The following is a 23,228-nucleotide window of genomic DNA, read 5'->3' as shown; positions in this document are numbered from 1 at the left end:
CAGCTATTATTTCTTTGAACAGTTTCTCTGCTCCTTTTTCCTTCTCTTCTTCCTCTAGAATACCTATAATCCTTATGTTGGATTTCCTAATTGAGTCGGATATTTCTCAGAGAGTTTCTTTATTTCTTTTTAGTCTTAGTTCTCTTTCCTCCTCCATCTGGAGCATTTCTGCATTGCTGTCCTCAATATTGCTAATTCTTTTCTCCATATTGTCAGCTCTAATGCTTAAGGCTTCCAGATTTGTCTTTATCTCCTCCATTATGTTTTTCATCTCTAAGATTTCTGATTGGTTTTTCTTTTTTTTTTTTTTTTGGTGAGGAGATCAGCCCTGTGCTAACATCTTTCAATCCTCCTCTTTTTTTGCTGAGGAAGATTGGCCCTGGGCTAACATCTGTGCCCATCTTCCTCCACGTTGTATGGGATGCTGCCACAGCGTGGCTTGCCAAGCAGTGCATTGGTGCGTGCCCGGGATCCAAACCAGCGAACCCCGGGCCACCACAGCGGAGTGGACACGCTTAACTGCTTGTGCCACCGGGCCGGCCTCTGGTTTTTCTTTATAGTTTCAATATCTTTTGTGAAGAAATTCTTGATTTCATTGAATTGTCTATCTATATTTTCTTGTATTTTGTTGAGCTTTTGATGATAGCTAATTTGAATTCTCCGTCATTAACGTTATACATTTCTGTGCTTTCAGGGTTGATTTCTGGGTGCTTGTCATTCTCCTTCTGGTCTGGAGATTTAGTGTATTTTTGCATAGTGCCTGTCAGCATTGGCTTATTTTTCCTCATACTGAGAATATCTGGTCGCAGTTTCCCCCTGCCACCTTTGGGTGGGGGTCAAGAGCTGTGTATTGTGTGCCTGCCTCGATCCACAGGCGCTCTGCCTGTCCCACAGCTGAGCTGAAGCGTGGCTGAGCTGAAGCATGGCTGAGCAGAGGCTGGCAGGGCTGGAGTGGGGGAACAGCTAGAGCTGGAGTGCAGGAACATCTGGGACTGGAATGCAGCTAGGATGAAGCAGCTGGAGCTCGGGCACTGGTGAGCCGAAGAAGCCAGAGCTGGAGTGTGGCCAAGCCTCAGTGTGGCTGAGTGGAAGCAGCTGGAGCTGGAGCGTGGGAACCGCTGGAGCTGGAGCGCAGCTGGGTTGAAGGAGCTGTAGTTGGAGCATGGCTGGGCCAAACAAGCTAGAGCTGAAGCTAGAGCACAGCTGGGCTGGAGAAGCTGGAGCTGGAGCGTGGCTGGGCTGAAGTAGCTGGTCCCAAAGCAGCTGGAGCCTGAGCTCAGTCGAGCTGATGCAGCTGGGGCTGGGCCACTGGGCCTGGGGCGTGGCACACGCTGCTGGGGCCGGGGTGCCAGGGAGCTGCAGCCGCTGGGGCCAGGGCACGGGCACGCCGCCGCCACTGGCACTGGGGCCAGCACTGAGCTGAAGCACCGCTGAGCTGAGGCTACAGGGCTGCTGTGCTAAAGTGCCGGGTGGGCGGATGGGGAGAGGCTCTTAACTTTTGCCTCCCCGATCCCAGGGGTTTCTCGCTTCACTCTTACTCTTTGGTCTCCTGAAGTGCTAGCTTGTCGAAGGTAACCCCCAAACAGTTCTGCTCCCTCTGTAGGGGAGTTTTCCCTGGGCTGTGAGGGATCTTGGAGAGTGCTGGTTTTCCTGCAAAGAGCCACCCCTCCCCCCGCCCGAGAGCCATGTGGTCTCAGTCTCAAGGTCGCAGTCCTTGGGGAAGGAAGGGATCTCCTCTTACCTCCTTCCACTTTCTCTGGGGATTCCAGCACCTCAGTCCTCAGGTGTATGGCTGCATGGGTCCCTCAGACATCCCTTGTGTTGTTTGATTAACTTCTCTTGGAATGTGAATGTCCTTTTTGTTGTGTCTTAGAGGGGGAGAATTCAGTGGGGGAAGCTCACTCTGCTGTGATGCTGACGTCACCCCCCTTTGCTGAGAACTTATATTGTTCCATTCAAGAGTGCTCACCTTTCCTTTCCCTATGGAACAGGGTTGTAATAGCTGCTTTAAAGTGTTTGACAATTCCCACGTCTGAGCCATCTTGGGGTTGGCATCTATGGATTATCTTTTCCCTGGACAATTGATCTGATTTTCCTGGTTCTTTGTATGTCGAGTAATTTTGGATCGTATTCTAGATATTTTGAACATTGTGGTGAGAGACTGGTTTCTGTTAAAATCCCCTGGAGAAAGTTGATTTTGTTGTTTTTGTTATTTGTTTCAGCAGACCTCAGATTCTGTCTCACTCTCTGCAAGTGTTGATTGCAGTGTGAGCTCAGTTTCCGGGTCTTTGGCGTGCTGCTGCTTTGGGTCTGTTCTGAATACACTCAACTTGGGGCGAGCCTGGGACTTGTGTTGTATCATAACAGAAATAAGGGGTCCTCTTCTCCTCCGGTCTTGCTCCCTTTTTTTTCCAGGATTTTCCTGACGTTCACTATTCTCTGATGCTCCCTCTCCTTGCTCCTCTGGCCAGGAAGATGGTTTATCTTGGAGAGACTGCCAGGCAGTTCTATGTGATTGGGGCTGTTTGTGGAGCAACACAACAATAGAAATAAGAGAGAAAAAAAGATGGAGGTTTTCCCCACACAGTGTTTAGACCACGGGGTCCCCATTTCCCAGTACCCCTCGAGGGAGGGAGCGGTTTTCTCTCAGGGTTTAGGTGACTGCGCTGCCGTTGCCGTTGCAGCATACAGCTTCGTGGTCAGAGCTGGCCTTGGGGCAGGGCCAGGACAGAAAAAGAGGAAAAAATCGTTTGGGATTCCCCGCACTCTCTGGTTTAAGGCTCGTCTTCTCGGTTCTCTGGCTTGAAATAGAGGGTTTCTTTCAGAGGTTTTGATGTCTACATCCGCTGTACACTTCAAGTCTCAGGCCACCTTTGGGTCAACACCAAGAGGTAGAGGAAGGTGAAAGCCTGGGAAATTCTCCCTGATTCTGGTTGTTTTTGACATTTTGGTTCCTCTCCCCTATATTTTTGTACTTTATTCAGAGTTTCTATTCAGTAGGAGAGAGAGGCTTTGGGGGCTTTCTCCCTCGTGGTGAGCACCAGAACTGTCACAACGGTTTTCACATTTAAAGGGCTCGGCTTCAGTTCTCACTGAACTTACTTATGTAGACCAGCTCATCCCTCAGTGGTACTTCTTAGTTTTACCCCAGAAAATAAAGATATTTTCAGGATTTGGGTGAATACGTTCAGAAATTTTAATAAATGTTTTTGATTTCTAGAGCTTCCTGTCAGAAATCAAATGAGAAATCACTTAGATTGGCTGAGAAGAAAGAATACAACGAGAAGAATGGTTGTGTGAAGTATGAACTTTTTCTTGGCCTAAATTTTTTATTGAAATAATTGTAATAAAATTATAAGCAGGAAGAATTTACATATGATTTTATTATTTTCAAACCTGCATTCCCATTAAAAAATAGATACACGTGGTGTCTTCTGTGGGCTCTCAAGTTCATTTTTTTCTTTTCCCTTTACTAGTGAAGATTTTTCTGTTTAAAGCTTCATTCCACTGTAAATAGTCATTTCCTACCTCCCCTTCCTGATTCTCTTGGTGAAGTGAACAATTCTATGAAACAAATAAGATATAGTTGATCTTTTGGGGCTGTTGATTTTATGTGGGTTGGTGTTTGCTTTCTTCCCAGTTTTCTGATGGTAGATAGGCCTACGACCTGCTGGAGAAACTTTAATTATTTGCAGCATTGAACTTGGGGATTTTTTTGTTCTGCCAGACTCACAGAGTATTCACTTACAAGTTGTTAACAATGGAGTAAAACACTCTTACATTCCAAGTAACTATGGCTGCTCTGAAGCCACCAGAGTGACAGAGTTTGACGGTTCAGAAGTGGGTAGGTCGTGCTGTATCCACTAATTGGCCTGGGATGATTCGGGGGAGGGTGCTGATGTGCAGCAGTTTGGGCTGCTCCCCTTCTCAGAGGCCACACTGTGGCCCTGTGATGTCCTCTCACCCAGCAGGAGCTCCTCACAGGGTTTCAGGGCCAGGGCTCTGCAGGCTGCTATGGAGCCCACAGATCTCGGGGTGGCAGTTAATGCACCTGAGTTGACATCCTACTCCCAGGACATCCCTCCACCCTGTCACCTGAAAGCTGTGACAAGTGAAAGGTGCTACAAGTGTTCATTTTCCTCCAAACAAAAGATTTTGCATTATCCGTGCAGCAAATTTTAACTTGATAAATTAACCCCAAGATATTCTCTTGCCTTTTATTTTTGTATTAAAAGGTGGTATCTTATCTCCTGTTCAGCTAAATGTCTTTTACATAGAGCTCACTGATTAAACTACGTCAGTTCTGTCAGTCCACTATGGGTCCAGGGAACCCGAAAGTGGTTCAAGATTAAACAGCAAAGAAGAAAGGAGGCAGTGGGTTTCTTAGAACCATGAGATGACCACATGACCAGGCAGTGTTCTCCTTGGTCGGAGCAGGTGCTCCTGGGATTGGCAGTGCCGAGTCCACGGCCTGGGGCCCGGGGTCGAGGTGGGGACACAGGAGACTGGCATGACCACCGTGACCCTTACATCGCAATGAACAAGGCAGAACAGAACCAGCAGTAATTTCATAGCTGTGCCCTGCAATATGTAGTTCATTTTACCTCTGTCAAAGAAGAATTCAAATAATAGCTCAATTGAAGAAATGGAAACATTCTTTTTTTCTTCAAATTGTCCTTTTAACTGTTTTACAGATTATTGCAGTTTTTAAATCCTGATCCTTTGAGAGCTGATGGACTCTCTGATCTGCAGCAGGTATTACAACCCTAAAAAAAAAGTAAAAAAAGAAACAAAACTGTTTACTCTTTAAATCCCTCTTCTTCCTTCCTCTGAACTTGAGATGAGAAAAGAAACCCCTTAGGTGGGGGACTTGACCCGAAGACATCCCTTTAGAAATTACCTAGTGAATTATTGCTTTAGAGAAATTGCTCTTTTTTAATTTGGGTAATAGATGATCTTCCTTTCATTTTGGTAGTTTTAGTGGTTTTTGCTAAGCATGTATACCTAGGTTTTTACATTGAAATCAAGCTCTTGTATTTTTTACATTTCCGTAAAGTGCCTGATGTTCTTTCTGTGCTGATGCCACAAGGCAGAGTCGTCTAAGCACGTGTTCTCTCAGTTGCAGAAGCTGCAGTCGGGCACGTGGCGGCCGCTTGTAGTGCTCCGGAACAAGATCGAGCCGTGCCTGTCCATTGACATGTCGCCACTCTCGGCAGACCTGAAAAGGGTAAAAGTGCCCCTAAAGCCAAACTCACAGAGGAATACTGAGCTGTTCTAATGTAGAAGGATTTTTTAATAAACAGTTCTAAGGTTGCATTTGTGTAATTTCTTTGCTTTTGAAATTCTCTTTTAAGCTTTTGTTATTAATTTCTCATTTATTCTTAAGTCCAGGTTAACTTCTTACAAGTGAGTAATTCTCTTGTGGAGAAACCATTGTATAGCTATAATGCTTTTCTGAGATAATTTTTCAAGCGTGCCTCTGGAAATGGACTTCCAAGTAGCAACAAGTTGCCAGAGCAATTATGATATACTTAGCATTCTTTTCAAAGCTGCTGTATAGACCTGTGGTTTCACCCAGTAAATTGATTATACATGTTTGTCTACTTCCTTCTTGATACAAAACAAAAAGTTTAAAGTATTAAAAAAAGAAAAAAGAAAGATGAAACCCCAAGGATGAGTCTAAAGAGAGTGAAGTCTTTGGTGGTCAGGAGATTTCCACTGGCTTTTAGAAGATGGAAACAGGCAACAGAGTCTGGCTGACTTACAGAGGAAGGAGTGGGGTGGGTGGGGTAGTGAACCTCCTACCCTGTTTCCTGAACATCCACAGCCAGTGTTGCAGGAAGGCGATTGGAGGCTTTTTGTGGAGAAACTGAATGGCCCTGGAGAATGACCTTTAGATGATGCTCTTTGGAATTCCCCCAGTAAGAACGCTTGCTTGCTGCCTTGTCTTCCCAAAGTGGTGTGACTCGCACGGTGACGAGCTTTGCCTGGCCCACACGTCTTCTAGTCAGCTCTTAGTGGCCTCCTCAGTGTTCACAGACCTCAGGGACCATCAGACATTTGAAGAAAGCCCTCATCTAAAAGAACAAACAAACTCTGAAGGAAACAAACGATGTAGGGAGTGGAGGAAAAGTGTTAGAAAATAAATATCCTCAGAGATGAGAGAAGACGTTGCATATAATTAACAGTAACGGTTGGTGAATAAAAAGTTTCTTGGAAATTCAAAATGTTATAGAAATAAAAGTCAATAGTAGATTTGAGAGAAAATGGGAACTAGCAGAAAGTAAAACAAAAACACAAAAGGATGGAAATGGGGGAGGGAAGACTTTGAGAGTCAATTCGAGGTCCAATATCTGGAAGGGATTTCTGGAAAGAATGAAGAGGGCAGAAAATTATGAGAAGAGTAACACAGGAATGATGTCTGGACTTAATGGACATGACTCTCCAAATTAAGAGAGTTTATCTACCACAGGCCCAGCACAGCCAAGAAACAGGGTGGTCGACATGTTGTGGAGCATCTTAACAAGAGATTCAGAGACCAGGAAAGCTTCCCAAGAGAAGAAACCGGTCCCACACGCACGATCAGGAATTAGAATGGCTTCTGACTTCTCCACAGTAACACTAGGAGCATTGACTCCAAAATTCTCATGGAATGTTATTTCCAACCTGGAGGTCTATACTCAAACTGTCGATGAAGTGTAGAGGTAGAATGAGGATGTTTTCAGACACACGAGTCTCAAATTTACTCCTCTGTACCGTTTGTCAAGAAGCTACTGAATTAAGTTCTCCACCAAAACAAGAAAGCAAACCAAGAAAGACGACGACAGGAGTTGCAGACAAGAGGGTGATGGTGCAGGAGGATCCCAGGATGACAGCTGCACACCGGGCGCAGAGAGTCGTCAGCCCCAACTACAGTGAGGGTGCGGGGCCTGGGGACGAGGAGTTCTTGGAGATAATGGTGCTGATGAGTTCAGCCCTTTGGAAGATGGGATCATTGTGGCTGGAGGACTCGCCTCGGTTGGAACCTGTGGGAGGTTTTAGTGACAGTTACGTACAAAAATAAGCAAAGGCGTGTTAGTGAAAGGCTTTACAAGTGAAGTTGATGCTCCGGCAGAGTGTTAGGAAGAAAAGGAGAAGTGACGTTCTTGTTCTGGTGAGCTTTAATGCCTGGTTGGTCAGTGGACCACCTATTGGGTTCTTTGAATTTGGACCCCGGAAAAGCAAGAGTCTTATAGCAGGAGTTTGGTGCTGGAAAAGATTCAGGGGGACTTACCAAGTTAGGTCTTGGAAAATACCAGATTGAGCAGTCTACTTTTTGTTGGGGTAAAGTGAGCAGTAAGATGGAGTTTTTATTGGTTTTCGATGCTTTATTGTGGTTTTTTGGTTGTTGTTGATGTTTTGTAGGCTCTTCAAAGAAATAAGTTTCCTGGACCTAGCCACACCGAATCGTACTCTTGGCCTCCCATAGCACGTGGCTGTGATGTGGTTGTCATTTCTCATTGTGGAAATGACCCTCTCTTGTACCTTCCACCAGTGCTTACAATTTTGCAAACAGGGGGCTGCTACAAGTCGTTACCAAGTAGAAATGGAGTAAGTTGAAGATAATTTTGTTTCACAACAAAATGGATTAAGTATTTGTTTCTAAATTTTGCACCTGACCTTTGGTAAAGCTTAGGTTACATTACTCATTTTGTTTCCAAACTGGCAGGACAGAAACTGTCCTCTGAGAAACTCCTTTCTCTTATCACATCATGGATTCTCACCATGAGCCCCCGGTTATGGGCCATCGGCCGAGTCAAGAGAGTCCTGGCATTTAGAGATGAATATATAGTTTGTAAAATTATTTCACTGATTTAATTCATCTGACTGTCGTGACGACCCTATGAAATGATCAAGCCATGTATTGTTTTCATCATTTTACAGATGAGACAGTTAAGCTCATGGAAAGTTACAGGTATAAATTCTTAACAGCTGACAAATGTGACAAGAAGTGGGATTAGAATTTAGGTTTTCTGTCATCTTGTCCCATATTCTTTAGATTATTTTCACAGCACCACACACCGTTTTATAATCCTACTTTATTTTTCCCACGGATAGGAATTGGAAAATAGCTGAGAAAGACGATAGAAAGGAGAGAAATGGGGTGTGAGGATCAAATGACAGTGGGGTGGTAACATCTGCTTGCTGGGTTCTGGCTGTGAGGTGACCTGATGTATATAAGACCTCTGTCTCAGATCTTGTCACAAAGGCTCCTTCACAGATGGTTCCATCACTCATTATAAGGGGGAAAATAGCAGTACAAAAAGACACTTAGAATTGCATCTTAGAAAAGATACTAGTTTTGTTTTTCTCATTATGCCATGTAGTTTAATGATTTCCCTTTGGAAGTCTGCATTGGCTAAGTTATTATGTATTGATTTAATGTTGGCTAAATTATTATGAGTTGATTTAACATCGGCTAAGTTATTATGAATTGATTTAATACTGGCTAAGTTACTATGTGTTGATTTAATAAAATCAAGTGGACAGGTTTGTGTCCCTCAGTTAGTCAGCAGCTGACCCCTGTTGATGAGATGCAGCTTGTGCTGAGAGGGAACCCTGGCTGGGCCAGAAAGGGGTGTCCAGGTCCTGCCTCTTGTGTCTGCTCTGCTTTCGCAGGTCAGCCTGCTCTTAGACCTGGCGCCTGGAAGCAGGTGCTCACCTGGATCTGCGTAGAGGAAAGAGGAGACTCATTCTCGTCTTCAGTTAATTGAGGGCACGTCTCCAGGAGGTGTTGGCAGGCAGTGCGCCTGCAGGAGACACCTGTGGGATCGTGGAGGCAGGGTGCAGATGGCGCTATAGGAAATTTAATCTCCTCGGGAAGAGATGTTAATCTTTTTTAAGGCCCCTTTCAGGAGGCAGGTAGTTCATCCTTGTGCTTAGGAGCAGGAGCTTTAGAGCCAAACTGCCTGGCTTCAAATCCTGTTGCTGCCGTGTATTAGCTGTGCAGCCTTGGGCAACTGACTTCACCTGTCTGTGCCTCAGAGTCCTCATCTATGAAATGAGATAGTTATAGGTCCTATCCTGTGAGAGTGTTTTAAGGACTAAAGTAATACTTGTGAAGTGCTTAGTTTAAGCCCTAGGAAAATGAGTCAATGTATTTGAATCCATTTTAATGAAATTATATTTTAACTTTTCTGACCTGTGTGATGATGATCATAGCAAAAACTTACATAGTGCTTGCTTACTCTCTACAAGGTGGCGTTCTGCATGCCTCACTTATGTTCGATTCCTAACTTTTATGCAAAATTATGTGAATTTGTTTGTCTTTGCAGCCTCTGGCAGTCATCGTGTGCCCTGGGTGGAAAAAGGCCCAGTTTGTCTTTGAATTATTGGGAGACGATAGCCTGTCCTCTAGGCCTCTTCATCCTGTGTTGTTAACCATTGGACTGCACAAAGATGAAGCCAAAAATCTGAAGCTTCCAAGGGGCTGTAAGCATCCTTTCCAAGCTGTTTGGTTTTCCCTACAGAACACGGTGGAACTCTGCCCAGGTGGGCCTGGGAGCCATGGCTGATGCAGGGCTCATGTGATGAGGTCACCAGTCTAGACCTCACTTGTCGATTACCAATGGATATGGCCAGTGAAGGTTTGATCCTGGCTTCTGTCTGTTTCACTGAGAATCTACGTGATTTCACTCATTTACCGACTGTTTACTGCCTCCTCCTGTTTGTTAGATGTTGACTAAAACTCTCCCTGCCTTTCAGGAGCGCCATCCCGGTGGGGGCCCAGGTATTTAATCACATAGTGACAGGGGTTAGCCTGAGCCACCTGAAGAAGAAAAACAGCCTTTTGTTTAATTAGAAGACATTTCTAGAAAGTATGTGGAATCTTAGCAAAGGAAATGTTAGGAAAACCTGTGGAAAACCTAAAATATTAATTGTTTTTTCTTTTAAAATGTAGGTGATGTAATTGTGACAACACCGTATAGCCTCCTGAGACTTCTCACATATCAAAGCTTGTTATTTCTTAGACTCTGTCACTTAATTTTGGATGAGGTGGAAGTATTATTCTCTGAAGCTAATGAACAAGTAAGTATGGCATCCATTTAGATGTCATTACTACTCAGAAAAAAAATACATATATATACACACAGACACAAAGTCTTCACTGCTTTTAGGAATAAGGAAGGATATTTAGCTGGAGAAGAAACCAGTTAATCTAAAAAAAATCTTTCCTTTAACTTCTGTAATTAATAAGAGAGAACATTTATCTGAAATTTCCTTCCCAATATTCAAGTTTTCTTTGAAGAGCAAAAATTCTTTCTCAGGGAGGTTTCTCTTAGCTGAGTCTGTATTTCCCTGATTCCTTGTGAAGTTGAGCCTTAATTCCTCCTGGCCGTTTGTACCTGTTCTTCTCTGAGCTGCCTGCTCGTTTCCTGTGCTTATTTTCTGTTGGTGAGATCACTTTTTTAAATCAGTTTGTATGAGTTTTTTTATAAGGAGCTTAATCCTTTATTACATGTTACTTGTTTACCCAGATCTTGTTTGTGTTTTGTTTATAGTAAACATTTTCTCCTTTTTAGTTTTTTCTTTTACTTTTTTATAAAGGCTTTCCCCACTCTGAGAAGAGAGAATATATAACCCTTTACCTTTTATATTCTGTCAGACTAAATATTATTCTCTTTTGAAATAAAAATGAAATTATACTAATTTTTTAGATGTTTGCTATATTAGATAACTTTAAAAAAAATGTTGAAGTTGGAGAAAGGGAATCTGCACCCCGTCAGATTGTTGCTGTTGGACTTCACTGGGACAGACACGTGGGACATTTGGTGAGAGAGTGCATGAATGACCCCTACGTGGTGATCACGGCCATGGAGGAGGCCGCTCTCTATGGCAGTGTCCAGCAGGTAATGAGTCCGGGGTGCGGTGGAGGCTGATGAATTCAAGCAAGTCACCTTTATTTCATGGCTTAATATTAAAAGATTATAGCTTTAGTTTCATACACAAATCTGTAACTGTGTATTTAAGTTTATATTGATTTCCTATGTATTCTTTTCTGTGAAAATCATACCTTACCTATGAAAAGTGAAATGGGACCACCTTGGACATTTTTTCCGTCACATTGTTTCTATATTTCATTACCAGGTAGTGCATCTTTGCCTAGAATGTGAAAAAACCTCTACTTTACTCCAAACTCTTGATTTCATTCCAAGTCAGGCACAAAAGACCTTGATCTTCACCTGTTCTGTAGCTGAAACAGAAATAGTGTGTAAGGTGAGCCCTTCCACACATAAAGTGTTCTTAACTGTTTAAACTATGATTGAGCCTCGAGTCCACAGAGAGTTATTGGGGTTGTTAAATATTTGACGGGGGATAAAAGTTTATTAGTTTAACATCGGTCAGAAGAGGAGGTGGGTTCTGCTGTAAGTGCTGGTAGCAGGAGGCCTGACATTGAGGGGGAGTCTCAAGGTGGGACCAGCCTTTCCGCTGACAGTGAGCGTTCCCTGAGGGAGCAGTGCTTTGTGTCTTGTCAGGGTGGGGCACTAAAAGGATCCGATTCACGAAGAAATGCCAGCATCTTCTGTACCCTTTATTTAAGAAAATAGAGAAGATGACACTGAAATATATTATCATGTAGCCAGAAAAGCCAAATAAATTAGCTAAAGAGTAATTTAATCTGATTTTGTATAAATTATGCTAAAATATAGAAACAAAGCCAAATACAAAATAAAATATAAGAATCAGGAGTACATCCACTTTTCAACAACAGTGAACTGGAAGGTGTAGTGAGAAAACCCCAGTTGACAATAGTACCGTAAATTTGGTGCGTACAGATATCTGTATATATATTTATATATATGTATGTACACACACACATATACACAGGCACGTACATATATATACACACACATATGTGTGTATGTATTATTTAAAAAAGAAAGCAGTTTTAGCAAAATAATGTTTGTTTCACTTGAGCAAGTTTTTAGATATAAACTATAGAATTTTGGAATTATATTTATTTAAATTTACTGTCATCTCATTCTTAGGATTAGTGGATCAGTGAGGTAATGCCCTCACAAATAATTTAAAGTGGTTCATATTCATAATTATCGATAGAACAATTGACTTCAGGCTTATGTTCCTGCCTGTGCACTGGCTTCTTTGGTTTCATCTTTAGGTAGTTGAAAGCAGTTCAATATTTTGCTTGAAAATGCATAAAGAAATGGTTTTTGATTTAAAAAGAGTTTTGGAACAGTGGAAGAAGAAGTTAAGTTCTGGCTCTCACATTGCATTAGGTAAGTGTTTTAATTCATACTTACGTTTAGAGAAGCTGAACTAATAGGAATCACGTCTTCAATTCATTTAAATATCTCGTCTCCAAATTTCTCAGCGTCCCCCAGATTTACTGAGAATTTATTAGTAACGTTAATTTAAAAACGAAGATTAACCTGCGCCAAGATTTTGATGTTGAGGTGGATCTAGGAGCCCCAGGGCTCTCAGGTCAGTAGGCAGCTACCCTTAGTCTGGACATTCTCCCTGGAGTTCCAGCTTTAAAGGATCGCTGTCTCATTATTATGTGTTAGATATATGTACGTGCCTATGGTCGTAAGTGATTGGTGAATTTAATATTAGAAATATAAAAGTAAAATGTATAAAATAAGCATAAAACATGTGGGCAGCCTGTATTTGTAATAAAAAGAGACATTTTTCAAGCTAAAAGGGAGAGCACTTTTCTCTGGAATTTAATTGCTGGGCTGTGACATTTTTGGAAAACAATGGGAAAGAGATTTCTTTGCATCTAAAAAGTAAAATGCAATGAAGAAATGTGTTGAAGTATGGTTACTGGAATTGCTCTGTAGAGAAAGTGTAGTACAACTCCAGCTTCATTTGAAATTGTTGGAATCTTCTCTCCAGCCTTAACTGATGATTGCATACCGCTCTTGGCCATCACTGATGCCACATGTGTGGTTCACTTCAGCTTTCCTTCCTCTCCAAAAATTTTTGGTGGACGCCTGTATTGCATGTCTGATCATTTTCAGAGTTTAGCCGAACAGGTTTGATTAATTTTTATTATCTTTTAATATTCCACTGGCATTTTCTGTGTAGTGACAAATTCAGAGTCCACAGAGTTTCATCGTTTACACTGGTATGGATGACCTGCTTTCCTTATTCACCCCCCATTTTAAGGGTTCTCCTGCAGAACAGGGAGATGAAAGGACCAAATCTGTCTTGCTGCTGACGGAGAGAAGTGCGTGCCATGCAGCTGGTGTCCTGCGCTACTTGGAGCGAGCAGAGGCCACGATTCCATTGGAGCTGTATGAATTCACTGCAGGGGTTCTGGAAGCCAAAGAAGATGAAAAAGCCACAAGGCCTCTTTGTCCGTATCTTAAGGCTTTTGGTTTTTGCAAGTAAGCCAGTCGTCTTTTTTTAAATTGAGATATAACAGACAGTAGGAGGCAGAGATGATCAATTTGCAGCTTGATGAACTGTCACGTACGTGTGCCCCCGTGTAAACACCACCCACTCTGAGGGAGCGCCCCGGAGATACCCTCCTGCCCCTTCCCCAGAAGTAACCACCCTCCTGGTAGCTGTCAACATTGATTAGTTTTGCTTGTTGTTGAACTTCATATAAATGCAATTATAGTACCTTCAACCTAAAATCTGTGACGTTCATCTATGTTGTTGTGTGTATCGGTATTTATTTTGTGGCTCAGTATTGTGTTGTATGAGTATGTATGAGTGTGTATATCCATTCTCCTGCTAGTGGGCCTGTGGCTTGTTTCCAGTGTTTGGCTATTATGTATGAAGCTGCCATGGACATTCTTGTACCTGTCTTTTTGTGGAAATATGCACCCATTTCTCTTGGGTATATACTTTGGAGTGGAATCACTGGGTCATGGGGTAGACTTACGTTTAACTTCTCCGAAGTGGTTGACCATCTCATGACCCCATCAGCAGTGCCTGAGAGAGTTTGAGTTGCTCCATGTCCTCACTAACACTAGTGTTCATGAGGGTGTAGTGGTGAAGCATGATTTTCGTTTGTGTTTCCCTGATAATAAATGATGTTGAACGTCTTTTCATATGCTTGTGGGACATTTGACCATCCCCTTTTTGTGAAGTGCCCCTTCAGGTCTTTTGTCCATTTTTTAAATGGGGTGTTTATCTTTTTCTTATGGGTTTTAGGAGTCATTTATTTATCCTAGATATAAGTACTCTATTGGATGTGGGCACTGAGAATATCTTCTCCTGGTCTGTGGCTTGCCTTTTCACTCTTTTTAATAGTCTTTTGATGAACAGACATTTTTAATTTTGATGAAGTATTTTATGGTTACTGTTTTTTGTGTCCTTATGTAAGAAATATTTGCCTATCTCTGGGTCATGAAGACATTCTTCTATATTTTATTCTAAAAGCTTTATAGGGCCGGCCCCGTGGCTTAGCGGTTAAGTGCACGCGCTCCGCTACTGGTGGCCCGGGTTCGGATCCCGGGCGCGCACTGATGCACTGCTTCTCCGGCCATGCTGAGGCCACGTCCCACATACAGCAACTAGAAGGATGTGCAACCATGACATACAACTATCTACTGGGGCTTTGGGGGAAAAAAGGAGGAAGATTGGCAATAGATGTTAGCTCAGAGCCGGTCTTCCTCAGCAATAAAAAGAGGAGGATTAGCATGGATGTTAGCTCAGGGCTGACCTTCCTCACAAAAAACAATAAAATAAAAAAAAATAAAAGCTTTATAGTTTCAGCTTTCACATTTAGGCATATAATCCATATTGAATTAATTTTTATATATGGTATGAGATATCCTTTTTCCCATATGGATAAGCACTTGCTCCAGCATCATATATCTAAAACCTCATTGTGTTCTCACCGAATTGGTTTCTTTGATGTAAACCTGATGATAGTCTGTGTGGTCCGTTTGTGGACTTGCTCTGTTACATTGGTCTGTACGTCCGTCCTTACACCAGTGCTACACTTTCGCAAGTACTGTAGCTTATATTCTTATGAGTCTTGGAATTTGGTATGTAAGTCCTCCACCTTAGCTCTTCTTCAAGGTTGTTTTAAGTCCCTTGCATCTCCGTATACGTTTTAGAATAGGCTCGTCAATTTCTTCAGAAATCCTGATGAAATTTTGATACAACTGCATTCGTTCTGTAAATCAACGTGGAGAGCATGGACATCTTAACAGTCGCAGGGGCCTCTCTCTGATGCAGACATGATGCCAATACTTGATAGATAGTGGCTGGGACTGGGTAGGAGGTGTCTGATATGTATCTACTGGATTGAATTTAATTTTAAGATCACTGTTGACATTAACTTTGTAAAATTATGCTACATTAAATAGATTATTAGCAGCAATTTCCATTATGCCTTTAAATAGAATATTGACTTTCGAAACTGAAGCTTCAGCTAGTTCTCAGTTTGGGTTAAGGAGTGGCTTCTGGTTTAGAGGTTAATTGGCCTTTGTTGTGGGTGGGTTACGGGGATGCATTTCTGGTTCAGAGTCTTTATTTTGGAAGTACGTTTTGTTCATTTACATATTGCATTTAAGAATGTCTAGAGAAATAAGTAACTCTTTCCTTTAAGTTTATTCAGTGTTAATTAAATTTTAGGATCTCTTTCCACTTATTTACCTATTGTTAGTGTCATCTAAAGTATTTAATATGGGTTACTTTTAAACTGGAATAAAAGTTTTCTGATTTTAATTATAGATTAATTTTCCTAAAGAATACTTTAAAATATATGTTAAAAGTTATTGTTTTTTCTGGTTTTAAAATCCAGTTACTTTTTTTCAGAGACAAAAGGCTCTGTCCTGATCGACACCATATTAATCCAGAAACAGACATGCCAAGAAAATTGTCCAACCAAGCCCCAATGTTTGGATATATTAAAGTAAGTTCTGTTAAAGATCCTTTTGTCGACTGATTAATGGTCAGTTTAATGAAGATACTTCATTTTTTAAGCAGCAGACTCTTCGTAGAGTGTAATTGTGACAGCGTTAATGCAGCACCATTAATCTGACAGTAGGCATGGGTCCTTATAAGGTGCCTTGTTTCAGGGCCCAGTTTATTTAGAAAACCAAGATCAAATTGGGAAAATGGATGAACCCCTTCAACAATTTAGGGATTTTTGAGTTATATTTTCAGAAAGTAAGTTGTGTCTGTTTGAGGGCTGTTAAAAATAATGCAATGATTATATGAATCTTTTCAGAACATCCATGATTATTCCTTTAAGGAAAATTCTGAGATGCAGATAGAATTGCTGAGTTAAGAGTTTGTCTCTTTCTTTTGAATCCTTTTTATTGCTTTCTTTTTGCGTTTGGTTGTTCTCCTGTCCGCCGTCGCGTTGCCTTGAGGCTTGTCTGTTGTGTCCTTCCTGCTTGTGCTCCCTCTTGGGTGGCTGAGCTACACTCGTTTCCTAGTGCTGCTGTGACCGGCACCACAACTGAGTGACTTAAAACAACACAAGTTTATCCTCTCACAGCTCTGGAAGCCAGAAGTCCAAAATCAAGGTGTCGGCGGGGCTGCGCTCCAACCCAAGACTCTGGAGGACTGTCCTGCCCTTGCCTCATCCGGCTTCTCTTGGCTCCAGGCATTCCTAGGTGTGCCTTAGCTTGTAGCTGCATCACTTCAGTCTCTGCCTCCACCCTCACTCAGCCTTCTCCTCTTCCGTGTCTCTTGTAAAGGACACTTGTCACTGGATGTAGGGCCCACCCGCATAATCCAGAACAGTCTCCTTGTCTGGAGATACTTAATGACATCGACAAAGACCTTTTTTACAAATAAGGTCACTGTCACAGGTTCTGGGAGTTAGCACATGGACATACTTTTTGGGAGGCTACCATTTTTACCGCCCAAGGTGGGGTCGTCTGCCCACTGCAATAGTCCAGAGGCAAGGAGGCAGGAGAGAAAGGACTTTTTATTACAACTTGCTAGCAAGGGGGAAGGTGGCTGACTAATGTCCGAAAGAACCATTTTAAGGGGGATACAGAATCTTGAAGCCATTATATAGGCCAGTGAATTATGGGCAAGGGATTAGGAAAGGGAGAGGGTTAGTCTGCAACACCAGACTGGGAGTTGCCACGTCAGGTCTTTCAGTTGTCGTGGATATCAGCATAGCATCTCTGTCCAGAGGCCACCACATTCCTAGGGAACTGGAAAGAACAAAGTTATCATCTTATTGCAGCTGGAAGGGGCCATAAAATCTGCAGAGCCTGCAAATCCCCCAGAGACAGACCCTTTCTTGTTTAGGCAAACTAAAGCAAAGATTCAGAGGGGCTGGTGAGTCGGGGTTATTCATAGTTCCAACATGGCTTTCTTCTATAAGATGGCTTCCCTTACGCCCACCTTGTGTTGAGCCGGTATCACCATTTCACCTGCTATAGTTTTCATTACTGAAATGATTTTTTTTTCTTTAATTTCTAATTCTTTCTTGAGTTCTGATGCCTCATTTTTAAGTTTTTCTAATTCTGATATGTTGTTTTTTTATATTGTATGTCATTTTCTTAACAAGCTAAAAGGCTGCTTATCTTGAAATTGAAGGTTGTAGTTTGATCTGCTTTATGGATACATCTTTCTAGTGGCTCTCATTGTCTGTAGGGACTGTTATTCTGCTCCTTATTCTCTTTTTTATTATTATGACAATATGAGATTTGACCTTGATACTTTGCTATTGCTCATTTTTAGATAAAATTCATTTTCCTTAAATTTTAGGAGTTGTGGGTCAGGATAACTTTTCTAATTTCATAGAGTTCTCATTTCTGTTGTTTTTGTGTCTTTTTACAAAAGATATGGAAAAACGTTTCTGAGATTTTTGAGATTTCCTGGTTCTGTTCTCTTCCCCCACTCGTATCTGGCCCTTCTCTTCCTTCATCCCTGTTGTCCCTGGATGGACAGTTTCGAGATTTCGCAGGGCCCCAGCCTTAGGTGAAAGCCCTCCCAGTTTCAGCTGCTCCCAGTCACACCGGCCCGCCATGTTCTCAGTGAAGACCTGCTGTCTCTTGTGGGGTTTTCTTGTTCTTAGGTCCATCACACACACTCTTGCCTCCCTCTGCTTCTTCCTACACAGACAGTGAAACCATGCAGGTCTTGTGATGTGGGTGAGTTTGGCTCATCTGCTTTTCTGTTTTGTTTAAATTAATATATTTTATTTTTCAGAGCAGTTTTAAGTTTGTAGAAAAATTGAGCAGAAAATGCAGAGATTTCCCATAAACCCCCTCCCCTAGTTCCCCCTATCATTAATGTCTCACGTTAGTGTGCTACATATGGGACAATTGATGAGGCAGTGTTGATGTGTTGTTATTAACTGAAGTGCACAGTTTACATCATGGTTCACTCTTGGTGTTGTACGTTCTGTAGGTTTATAATGACACATATCTACCATTAAAGTATCATATGGAATAGTTTCACTGCCCTAAAGATCCCCTGTGCTCCGTCTGTTCATCCCTTGCCCTCTTCCCCTCACAATCACCAGTCTTTTTATTGTCTCTATAGTTTTGCCTTTTCCAAAATATCCTGTAGTTGGAATCATACAGTATGTAGGCTTTTCAGACTGGCGTCTTTCATTTAGCAATATGCATTTAAGGTTCCTCCATGTCTTTGTGTGGCTTAATAGCTTGTTTCTTTTTATTGCTGAATATACCACAGGTTGTTTATCCGTTCATCTATTGGAGGACCTTCTGGTTGCTTCCAAGTTTTGGCACTTACGAATAAAGCTGCTATAAGTTTTCATGTTAAAGTTTTTATGTGGACAGAAGTTTTCAGCTCATTTGGGTAAATACCAAAGAGCGTGATGCTGGATTAGTAAGTAAGACTATGTTTGCTTTGTTAGAAATCGCCAGCTGTCTTCCAAAGTGGCTGTACCATTTTGCATTCCCACCAGCAAGGAATGAGAGTTGCTGTTGACCCATGTCCTTGCCAGCATTTGGTGTTGTCAGTGTTTTGGATATTAGCCATTCTAATAGGTATGTAGCGGCATCTCATTGTTTTAATTCGCAGTTCCCTGATGACATATGATGTTGACCGTCTTTTCATGTGCTTATTTGTCACCCATATGTCTTCTTTGGTGAGGTGTCTGTTCATGGTTTTTGCCCATTTATTCATCGGGTGGTTTGTTATTTTATTGTTGAGTTTTAGGAGTTCTTTTCATTCTCTTTACAATGGCATTTGCAGAGTAGACGTTTTTAATTTTAATAAAGTCCACTTTCTAATTTTTTCTTTCATGGATTATGGTTTTGGTGTTGTATCCAAAAAGTCATTGCCAAACCCAAGGGCACCTAGATTTTCTCCTGTGTTATCTTCCTCATCTGCTTTTATTTTGGAGTCCCTGGGAATATTTTGTCAATTACTTTTATTGCAAATTCTGTCCCTGGTTTTGGTTTTGCTATCTCATTGCTCTGTCTGCCTTTATGTGGGGATTCAGAGAGAGTCAAAAAATATGACACTTCCCCACTGCCACCTTCCCAGAACCCCTCTAACCAAGCCTCTTCTGTTTTATTTGCTGTATTGAGGTATAATTTACATATAATAAAAATCACTATTTTTAAGTGTATAGTTTTTTGAGTTTTGATAAATATGTACAGTCATGTAACTACTACCACAATCAAGATACAAACATTTCCATTACCCCAAAAAGGTCTCTTCTGTCCCTTTGCCCCACTTCTCCCTCCCCTGGTAATTACTGATCTGCTTTCTGTCACTATAGTTTTATCTTTACTAGAATTTTGTATTAATAGAATCATACAGTATGTAGTCTTTGAGTCTGATTTCTGTTACTCGCATTATGCTTTTGAGATTCATCTGTGTTGTTCTTTTTAATTGCTGAGTAGGACTCCATTATATGGATGTACCGTAATATGTTCACAAATTGATGGACATCTGGGTCTCTAGTTTCTGGCTGCTATGAATATTTGTGCCAGAAGTCTTTTTTGGACATACATTTTTATTTCTCTTGAGTGAGACCTAAGAGTGGAATTGCTGGGCTGTGTGATAAGAGTGTGTTTATAAGAAACTGTCAAACAGTTTTCTAAAGTAGTTGTACCATGTTACATTCTCAACAGCACTGCATGTGAGAATTCCGGTCGGTCCACTTTCTCATCAATACTTGGTATTCTCAGTCTTTAATTTTTGCCACTGTGTTGTATTTGCACCAATAGCTTATTTGCATTTCCGTCGTGATAAAGAATCTTGAACATCTTTTCCCTGCTTATTGGCCATTTGTATCTCTTCTTTTATGAACTCTGTTCAGAATTTTTGCCCGTTTTTTATTTGGGTTTTCTTCTTGTTGAGTTTTAAGAGTTCTTTATATATTCTGGATATCCTTTGTCAGATATATTGCAAATATTTTTTCCCAGTTGAAAAGCAAAAGTTTTTAATTTTGATGAAGTCTAGTTTATCACTTATTTATTTTATGTGTTGTGCTTTTCATTCCATAAAAAAATCTTTGTCTACCCTAAAGTCACAAAAATTTTTCCCTGTGTTTTTATTCTAGAAGCCTTACAGTTTTATATTTAGGTCTGTGATCCATCTCAAATTAATTTTTGTGTGTGGTGTGGATAGGGGACGAGTTTTTTCCTTATGGATCATCAGTTGCTGCAGCATCATTTATTATAAAGACCTTCTTTTCCCCCTAAATTGCATTGGCACCTTTGATATAAATTGAGACTATATCTGTGAATTCTGAATTCTCTATTTTATTCATTGGTTTGTCTATTTGTATACACTACCACACTGGCTTGATTACTGTAGCTTTGTAGTCTTGAAAACTGGTAGGTAAGTCCTCCAACTTTACCCATCTTCTTCAATACCCTTTTGACTTTTCCTTTGCAGATCTATATACAATTTTAAAATCAGCTTGCCAATTTCTACTTAGAAGCCTGCTGGGATTTTGATTGGCATTGCATTGAGTCTCTAGGTTAATATGGGAAGAATTGACGTCTTAACCATACCGAGTCTTCTAGTCCATTAATGGGGTATACCATTCCATTTGTCTTGGTCATCTTTAATTTCTCTAAGCAATGTGTTACAATTTTCAGTAGACAGATCTTGTACTTATTGTGTTAAATTTATCTCTACTATTTCATGGTTTTGGATGCTACTGTTAATGTTACTTTTCTTTAAACTTCATTTTCTAATTGTTTTAGAAATTCAGTTGATTTTTGTAGCCTTACCTTGTATCCTGCAAGCATAACAAACTGAATTAGTTACATGCGGGGGTCCTAGGGAGAGTGGAATCAAAACATGCACATGCAGGGGTAGGTGGCTAGAAGGGACCTTCCCTGGGGTGCCCAGGACTGAGGGGTTTCCTGGCACATGTAACGTTCAGTGCTGCAACTAGGAAAACCACAGACAAACCAGGACGAGCTGCCACCCTGTCTGGAGGTCTTATGCCCTCCTCCTCCCGTCAAAGGAGTCCAGTCCACAGGCTTCTTTTTGCTACCTCCCTTCTGCCAACTTAATATGTCTTTAGATATGCTAATGCCATGCAGAGGACACTGCCACAGATGACACAGCTTGGGCCTGGCTTTTGTTCACCCCTGTGTGCTGAGGCGCCTTAGGCTGAACACAGAGGCTTGGAACTTGGGAAATATGGAGGAAAAAAGAAACTCTCCTCCTTATTCCTATCATCCTAAAACAATTACCGATAGCATTTTAGTGTATTTTCTCTGTTGTTTTTCTTTGTGCATCTTTTTAAAGATGTGTTTGCTTATTGATGTATATATTATGTCTTGCTCATCTCTCGTAATGCTGTACTGTTTTTCTCATTCTCTGTACCCCCTCATGTTCATTGACTGCCATCACTGAGCGGGCTAATGTCTGGATTGCCAGATTGTTGGGGCCTCTAAACCATGGGGGAGAGAACTCCTCTGGGAGAGGACCATGTGCTGGGCAGGAAGGACACTGCACTCCCTGCCTGAGATGGGGGCGGGCTTGAGAAAGCACTGAGGGTTTGTTAAGGCAGCTTTCTCTACGGTGCTGGAGAGTGGCTGGCTCAGGAACTGTGACAGAGGCGACACCTGTCCTCTTTTGGCTGACAGTCCAGTGGGGATGGTCAGCAGTGGGCAGGGGAGTAAAAGAGATGCTTCTAATGGTGACTATCTAGGAAGAGGATGAAATGCCTCTAGTGAAGTACCAGAGGGTATGCTGGTGTAAGGGTGCCGGGTGGGCAGGGACCTTTGGAAATTATGGGCAGGGAGGGACTCTCCGAGGAGGGGTCAACTGCACAGAGTCCCAAATGATAAGAAGGATCCAGCCATGGGAAACAATATTCCAGGCAGAGGAACCAGCAAGTGCAAAGGCCCTGAGGTAGGAGTTAAAACAGAGTGTTTGTGGAACAGGACGAGGCTCATTGGCAATGAGAGTGGGAGAGAGGCAGGCAGTAAAGTTCAAGGGGGACACAGAGAAGGGCCAGTCCCACAGTCAGCCCTGTGAGATCTGACCCCCTTTTGATCACAAGGGGTGACCTTACCCATCTGCTCTGCCTCTCAGTCAGCACCGCCCTCTCCACCATCCCACCAAGTGGGTACCTCTCACTCCTGGCATCTGCTCTGGATAGCCAGGGCTCCCTGCCCTATGCAGATGGTTTGCTTCCTCTGTCTGGAATGCCTTCTCCAAACTCTTGCTAGCGCGTGTGCCTGCCGCCATCCCCCATCGCACACCAGTAGCCCTGCCTGCGCTCACCTATGGAGAGCTGTCTTCTTGGCCACACACCAGCTGTGGCGTGTCTGTCCACTCGTGGGTTGCCAAGGGGCCTCTGGGCCATGGCTTTGTCTCTATGTCCCTACGGCCTTCTGCACAGTAGGCTCTTCATAAAATACTTCTTGTTTCACAAACGAAGATCAGAAAGGGCTCAAGGGACAGAGTTGTTACTTTAAGAGAGATTTTTATAAAATGCAGTTAAAAAAGTAAACAAAGGGGGCCGGCCCTGTGGTATAGTGGTTAAGTTCAGCGCAGTCTGCTTTGGCAGCCTGGGTTTGTGGATTCAGATCCTGGCCATGGACCTACACCACTTGGTGGCCATACTGTGGTGGCGCCCACATACAAAATAGAGGAAGATGGGCACAGATGTAAGCACGTGGTGGATCTTCCTCAGCAAAAAAAAAAAAAAAAAATTAAACAAAGGAGCTCTTACAATTAACAATGAAGTTTTAAAATAATAATACTTACCAAAAAAAAAAAAACCCTTCCATTAGATTTAAAGTGAAAGTATAATTATTTGTGGGTATGGTAGGTTTTTGTTTTGTTTT

At 42.0% G+C, this 23,228-nt stretch overlaps 1 protein-coding gene across 6 annotated transcripts in view; it reads left to right on the top strand.

The window, feature by feature from the left end:
• Positions 1-23,228, top strand: part of TDRD12 (tudor domain containing 12) — a 93,670-nt gene that overhangs the window by 52,195 nt on the left and 18,247 nt on the right. For all 6 annotated transcript variants that reach the window (XM_087421848.1, XM_087421849.1, XM_087421851.1 and 3 more), the window contains 12 exons: positions 3,221-3,301; positions 4,695-4,755; positions 5,120-5,227; positions 7,405-7,590; positions 9,315-9,471; positions 9,941-10,068; positions 10,698-10,889; positions 11,128-11,256; positions 12,161-12,278; positions 12,898-13,037; positions 13,171-13,391; positions 15,781-15,877. In XM_087421848.1, coding sequence (XP_087277974.1) covers positions 3,221-3,301; positions 4,695-4,755; positions 5,120-5,227; positions 7,405-7,590; positions 9,315-9,471; positions 9,941-10,068; positions 10,698-10,889; positions 11,128-11,256; positions 12,161-12,278; positions 12,898-13,037; positions 13,171-13,391; positions 15,781-15,877 — 1,618 coding nt within the window. The remainder of the gene's footprint in view (positions 1-3,220; positions 3,302-4,694; positions 4,756-5,119; positions 5,228-7,404; positions 7,591-9,314; positions 9,472-9,940; positions 10,069-10,697; positions 10,890-11,127; positions 11,257-12,160; positions 12,279-12,897; positions 13,038-13,170; positions 13,392-15,780; positions 15,878-23,228) is intronic.

This window comes from Ceratotherium simum, chromosome 33 (genome assembly GCF_057802395.1).
Source record: "Ceratotherium simum simum isolate JZ-2026a chromosome 33, ASM5780239v1, whole genome shotgun sequence".
NCBI lineage: Eukaryota > Metazoa > Chordata > Mammalia > Perissodactyla > Rhinocerotidae > Ceratotherium > Ceratotherium simum.
This window is presented reverse-complemented; position numbering and strand designations above follow the sequence as displayed.